Here is a 7,138-nt window from a genome sequence, read left to right as displayed (position 1 = left end):
GGCTCTCCCCTCTCGTTCCTTCTCCCTCTCTCTCCATCTCTCACTCTCTTGTACTCTCCTTCTTACTTGCTCCCTCTCTCCCTCTCGCACTCTCTCTCTCTCTCTCTCTTCCAATGGTGTTCTCTCTGCCTTTACATTATCTCAATGTCACTCTCTCGCTCTCTCATTCTCACACTCTTTCAATATCCCTCTCTCATTATTCAACACTGCTTCAGCACCAGAGGCGACATTAGATGCAATAAGATGACCAAGTCAACTTAATATTGACTAGTCAACATGACCAACCAAAGATCGGACCGAGACCGAGTCCGGACCGAACTTCAGGTCTAGGTTTAGATTTTCGATAAAACCGAACTAGGATCGAATCGTGTCCTTCCCTACATGTGATATTTATGTTGGGTTCTAGAGGCCTCGATTTGGATGAAGGTGAATATTCCATGCAGCGAAAGACACGTAACGGAATGAAAATGACATCAATAAAATCATTAAAACAAAGTACCTTTGCACGGATCACATCCGTGATTTCTTGGATTCTAGAGTTAGACAAGTCAAGCTGCTCAAGAGTGCAGCCTCTAGACATGTCGACACGATCCTCAACAGGTCAAATCTCCTCCTTCTCATTGACGAGTCCCGTTCAATCTCCGTCGTCGTCGTTACGTTGTCCCGATTGCATTAGGGGTGAAGAGGGGGTGGGGGAAGAAGAGAGAAGAAGGGGAAATGCCCCTGAACTATTCTGTCCTGAGTGAATTTCATTCAGGGCCTTCTCCTATTTATACTAAGTGGGTATTTTTCATAACAACCCCAAAACCTAAGTATATCTTCCGACATCCAAAAGACCATTTGCGTGTGACCCTCTAGGCCCATGTATCAGTCTAGTTAATGACTCCAGTGGCCCAATAACCTTTATTTCCCTTCCAAAATTAATTAATCATATCATAATATAGATTAATTAATGTTGGATCGATCTAACCCAATCGATAGGTCGAGTCTCCAACACGTGGGGTACCAAGCTACATCTCGTGTTTTAGAAGATACAAAGGAGTGTGTATCGATTCACTCATGGAGCATGTTCATCATCGGTTATCGTGTACGTATAATCCCGCATCCACTTTACGCTCATTGGACAACTTAGGGTATGGTCAATTATGAAACCCTAATCGATCATCCGATATTTCACTACCTCGGCCAAGGACTTCATCACATCGTCTTCCTTGAGCTATCACCTCTTATACCGAGGGTGGACGATTCCATCTTGACCACTCAGTCGTCTTCGTGAACTTCTTGATGCACCCAAACTGAAAGTGTTTGGAATCCCATGATTAGAGAAACGTAGGTCATAATCAAAGTACAATTGTCCGTCCACAATACATCTTTGGTGTCCCACGTCTAAGGACCACTAGCACAACCATGATATGAATCAACCTGATTGACAGTTCGGTATAATACCATTCAGGGATTCATACGGATCAACTCAGTTAACTCTTTCCACTAAAGAGCACCCACTATCTTTCCTTAGTGTCTCCACATTAATGGCAACGGGACCGCCCATACTCATCATATGAGTGAGGCTAGATAGTGTTATTCTATCCAGATACTTTGATGTCCTTCTCGTGTATCCTTTGAATAGGAATGTTTATAAAACATGCTTAAAGACTAGTGATCTTCGTATTACGATCTCATCATAATTCACTAAGTCTGATCATGTATTCATGGACTTCATTATAAGCATCACACGAGCATTATGATGAATATGTTGTATTAATGAACATGGAACGAGATGTGGAATGTGTGATTGACTTATCAGCCACATATATTTCCATAAATTTGTTTACTCAATATTTGATATTGGATTGATGCTTCATTAACCTTTTCTTAAAATTTAACTGAATGACCGAAATACTCTTCAAACAAATGACTACATTTTATATATATTTCCTTTTGGTATTTTTTTCAAAAGATACTAAGGGACGAGCTCGACAACATCACAAAAAGATGTTTATTTTGTCTGAATAAATTATAATTAAAAATTATCATAAACCATGTATAGTGAAATGAATGACCTCGAAATCGCATCAGATTCGACTCCAAAATTTTACCCAGTTATCCATTCATTATCAACAAGATATAAAATTTAACCCACCATTTTATCCTCAAGTAAATACTTGAAAATTTTGAGTCAGTACAATCCAAATCATACGTATGGGTGTCTACCTTGTTACTGAACTGCTCGAATGAATTCTAATTGGTCTACAAAACTAAACACTGCTAGGGGGACAACTTATATACATGTTCTAAAAAGTAATGTCCAAACTCAAATGTTGGCCTATTGACTGTACAGTCAAAAGTCAACTAACCCCTCCATACACGAAAATACTTAAGAATTCCACCAAATTGAATCTAAGTTAACTTTTTGACCTAGCCTTATTATGTTTCCTTGGCTGAGCATGAGTTGATATAAGCAAGATGCGCTGAGCAAGATTTTTGGGGCCTTATTGGACTTTGTGTATTTTCAATATATATTAGAAAACTAACTCTTGCATTTTTTTACTATTGCCTCAACCTTTAATCTTCAGTTAATCTGCAGTAAAATACTCTTTCTTGCTTATCGAGCGCACATGTAATGACCGTTTACCTTTCTCAAATATGTTGGACAAGGCTGAAATATTATCTCCATAACTCTATTATAGTCAAAGAGGATTGGGAAATAATAATGTTCTTGCACCACAACATAGACGCATGGAACGTACGAGGCACGAGGAATTATTGAAGATTTATTAGACTCTATAAATACACTCAATTGTTTGGATATATTTTTTCAAGTTTTATAATTTTTTGTAGATTTTCCTTTTTTAATCATCCATGATGATAAATCAGTCTATGTGGATGATGACTTTGGCCTTTCACGTTGATATTTACCCTAACTTTGTTTTGACTTTAACTGTGGGATTGTTAAGTGATCATTACTCGCTAATCCGGGTTAAATTCTAGTTATTTATCCACTTTACTGAAAGGGCTTCAGAACATGAGATTAGTATATAGAGAAGAAAGCCCAACAATGGGCCAAGAATAGGCCTGAGGAGAGATGAGCTAGGGACATTCCTCCTTGGGATGAGATTCTCCAGCCATCACGTGGAACCAGATCCCCTCTTGCGCACCGCATGAGAAATGAGCATCCATACTGCACAACACAACAGACCAAACCTAGTAAGCACTAAGGCTCGTGGATGGACGACAGAAGACTAAATAAGACAGATGGAACTGGACGGAACGTCAACCATTTCAGATCTGTAGTCATATTCCATTTCTGTCAAAGGGGATGGAGGGAGACGGATGACTGAATGGATGGAGATGGAAATAAACCTAGAGTAAATCATCAGTGTCGTTGATGGAACAAAACGGAAGGCAAGAAGGCTTTCGTTCCGTTCCTGTTATGAAGTCAGGATGGATGACTGATGATGGTGAGGGACGACACGAATGATGGATGACAACAAAGCAAATGGGTTGACCAGATAGAATAGAGTTTACCATATAGGATGGCTGCCAGCCACTCGTTGACCACCCTGACCCAGGTGCTTACCCACCCCACGTCAATTCTCCATCTGCACAGCGTTGACTAAAGGAGTTGACTGTTGCCGTAGCTTTTGTAAAGAAAGATGTGAAGTATTGACCTTTCTACGGTGTGGTTGGCGTTCCAGTTGGTGAAGAGCATCGCGAAATACATGGCTCCCATGGCGAAGACGAAGTGAAAGAAGCCGTAATCATAAGGCACATCGTCCGGCTCCGCCTCGCCTTTCTTGAACTGTGCCAACCCTCAGAAATATGAATTTTTTAGGAATTATAATAACAACAACAATATTAATGAAGGTGTTGAATGGTCACCTGGAAAGTCTTTGAGTCAACCCCCGTAGAAAACGTCGCCATGACTATGGCAACCACAGCGATGATGAAGCTCTGATGAAGTCAAACGCGAAAAGTCAGCATCTCTTGTCAAACATATCAGTGAACTCAGTCCTAGGCAAAGTCCCTACAGCGATTGTGAGCCAGTCCTCGCGGTTTTCCCCCTGTGGTTCACTGTCCAGAAATAAATAAAATTTCTTTTCAAACAGTGTAGAATAATACCCCAAATTCACTCGTAAAAATAAATTAAAATTGTTTTTATGAAAATGCCCCGAGATAAATACCTTCTAATTGCACACCAGCAGAGGAAGACCATGTAGACTCCCATCAGCCCCGGAGCTAAGAACCCAACGTTGACCTGACCCGAAGAAAAAAGTCAAAGGGCAGCAGTTCAGAGCATGGGCTAAAGGGTCATTTGCTCACCATGGGAAGGATGGAGATGAAGGTCATGATTTGCAGAAGACCCAAGGTTAGAGAAATGAAGATGACGTTGGGCAGGTCGGACAGCTTCGGTGCATACCATACATACATCATGATAATTCCCATCAGGCAAGATGCATGGGCAGAAAAGGAAGCTACCAGAAGTCGAACTCGGCTGCAAAAAGATTGATTTTGTCGGCGGATGATCAGAATTATCGTATATTTTTGCCTACATAATACTTTGAACTTGGTTGGGCAAACGTTTGAACAATTCAACAGATTGATGATAACAACAGCATGATTAAGTGCCAATGGCGATGACATCTCTTGGGAATTGGATGACGAAGATGATTCATCATCTGAAGATGGATAACGGCACATAACGATGACAGCAACTATAGTCCACTCGTCATCCTAATCGTTTGCCAAAACTTATCATCAACATGAACTCTAAACTGGACTCACCATCGTTCAGCGTTCTTCTCCGACCGGCAGCGATCGTTGAGCCACGTTATGAAGCTGATCACGCTTATGAGTTGTATCAGGAGGAAGATCCTGCGAAAAAACACCAAGAAATTAGATGTTTAATGCGGGGATTCAGGTGCCAAGATAACTTACCCAGCGCCAAGATGGGCGATCTCGCCTGAAACAATAATCGTTAACATGTGAGTAAGAATTCTAAAGAACAGAAAACCCATGTTATCGAAGAAATATACTGACCGTAAAAATGGATAATCGCAGAGGGTAATAAGAACGGGATGACCATCAGACCCACCCACAAAATGAGCTTCAAAGCCCAACAGTTAATGTGCCACAGACTTCTGGCATCCGCCAACTTGTTCGTCCGTGCAGTGGATAGAAGCATAACGAGGAAGAATGCCTGGTGATGTTCGTCAAGAGAAATACAATGGCCAAATGACATCATAATAAATAAATCAACATCCTAATTTAAAACTCGTCATCCCTACAAATGACAATGATCAACATCTGACAAAGGTTAGCTTAGTAGGAAAAACGATGCCTATTGTCATTAATATAGTATATTTTCTGCTGATAAAATGACAATGACAGCACAGAGCCTTGTTCTTTGTTCTGTTCTTTTTTTGTGCAAAAACAAACAAACTTCGCACATTCAAACAAAATTAGAACAAAATTCGCATTTGTTATGTTCAGAAAACAGAACAGAACGAACAATGCGCACAAATTCGCACAAAAGGAACCGAACAACCACGTACGATGGCAGTGCCAAATCGTCATCGTCATCGTCATCAGTGACCAAGAACATTAAAACAAACCAAGAGGATACAAAACAGCCTAAGCTAATACGAAACACGCCTTCTGCTCCAAGACACTCCCGGGCACCATGACATCCTTCCAATTCTGCCAGATAGATCAAGAACAAGATATGGGTGAAAGAGAAAACTGCAGGTTTTAACTGAATGATTGGCTAATTGAAGACAAATCTTGGGTAAAACTACCATTTAGCAACATACAAATACTGATAATTAAGAAATTACTCTTTAATCCGGAGATGGCGGACTGGCCATAATCCCTGATAGCCCAGGCAAGAAGGTTGGTGACGAAGAAGATGACTCCGTAGATGTATCTTGTAGAAGAAGGGTCTGGTCCTTTGTAGAGTCTCAACCAGCATGAATACTTAGCGGTGACTGGTAATCCGTTCCCGTTGCAATTGGACTCGGTTAAGCCGTTCTCCGCGATCGAAAGCGCGTCGCTAGTCATAATTCCAGATTATTACACGATTCAGCGTATAATCTCTCAATTGGGCATCTCCCTTCTTCGTCGCCACTTTGTAGATTTACCTGAAGTTAATTCCGAAGTTACTGATAAGAACAATGGTTGATTAATAAACAACATCGACTGTTTTTTTCTTTGGAAATCTCTTGAAATTATCGCGATGAGAATTTACTCCCTAGATCAGGAAAGAACACTGATAGGCGCGGGGATCTGAATGACGAAGAGAAGACCGCGATTGGAATTTATTACGATGCTGAAAGGGGGACTCAAAATTTCACATATTGTGAATTATAGCAATAAAAGTACGATCACTCCTGACACCGAGAAGCCATCAATTCAGATAATTAACATTTGCAAAGCAACGTGACCATGAAACAACATAGATTGGACATCAACGAACGTCTAAAAATTATGTCACTAAGCAGCTTAAGATGTGTTACACTGCGACAAGCATCCAGTCTAAGCAATTAAACATTATCAATTCATAATTTGCAAAGCGACGTGACCATGAAACAACTAAGATTAGACATCAACGAACGTCAAAAATTGATACCACTGAGACAAACATCCAATTTAAACAATTAGAACTCATCAAAAGAACTCGGCGAAGTACTTACCACAAAATGCAATCTATCGATCTCAGAAGAATTGAAGAGATGGCGAAGATTGAAGATTTCCCAGATAGCAGAAGAGATAGGAGGTTGCTGGCCCTTTTTTTTCCCGCCGAATTGAATTCTGTTGAGAGAAGAAGGATCGTGCCCGCCACGCCGTCTGCTCCACACGCTCTGTCGTGCAAAGCGAAGCAGATCAAACTTCATTGGACACGCAGACCAACGTCCACTAGTTCGATCGCGTGGCCCGAAATCGACGCACCGCAGCGCAACTCGGAGTCAACATCGAGCGTTGATCTATCGCCATGATGAGCGGTTGAGCGTTAATTACGCTTAATTAGCGTGACCTGTTCTTGTAGGCTAGGGTGGGCTAACCTGTCAATTAGATCTAATCGAGTTCATTAGGGAGATTGTGAGATCTGACAGCCCCGATCATGGTCAAATCGGTCAAATCG

General features: G+C 41.0%; 1 protein-coding gene across 1 annotated transcript; it reads right to left on the bottom strand.

Moving 5' to 3' along the window:
* Positions 1-2,977: 2,977 nt before the first annotated feature.
* LOC144703859 (uncharacterized) lies at positions 2,978-6,892 on the bottom strand. Its single transcript, XM_078576134.1, has 13 exons — positions 6,690-6,892; positions 5,835-6,137; positions 5,624-5,697; positions 5,038-5,197; positions 4,936-4,960; positions 4,783-4,872; positions 4,321-4,492; positions 4,182-4,255; positions 4,029-4,071; positions 3,880-3,951; positions 3,669-3,799; positions 3,526-3,599; positions 2,978-3,178 (listed from the first exon to the last, which is right to left on the bottom strand). Exons 2-13 carry the CDS (start codon positions 6,055-6,057, stop codon positions 3,126-3,128), a joined length of 1,191 nt encoding a protein of 396 aa, XP_078432260.1. The 5' UTR covers positions 6,058-6,137; positions 6,690-6,892; the 3' UTR covers positions 2,978-3,125.
* Between the last annotated feature and the right edge of the window lie 246 nt (positions 6,893-7,138).

The sequence above is a fragment of the Wolffia australiana genome, chromosome 5 (assembly GCF_029677425.1).
Source record: "Wolffia australiana isolate 7733 chromosome 5, ASM2967742v1".
Lineage (NCBI taxonomy): Eukaryota > Viridiplantae > Streptophyta > Magnoliopsida > Alismatales > Araceae > Wolffia > Wolffia australiana.
This window is presented reverse-complemented; position numbering and strand designations above follow the sequence as displayed.

Excerpts from the sequence above, each read along its gene's own strand:
- LOC144703859 (XM_078576134.1), bottom strand. The coding sequence starts at position 6,057 with ATGACTAGCGACGCGCTTTCGATCGCGGAGAACGGCTTAACCGAGTCC. Across the intron at positions 4,493-4,782 it reads GAGAAGAACGCTGAACGATG|CCGAGTTCGACTTCTGGTAG; the intron begins GTGAGTCCAGTT and ends ATCTTTTTGCAG. Across the intron at positions 4,256-4,320 it reads TCATCTCCATCCTTCCCATG|GTCAACGTTGGGTTCTTAGC; the intron begins GTGAGCAAATGA and ends TCTTCGGGTCAG.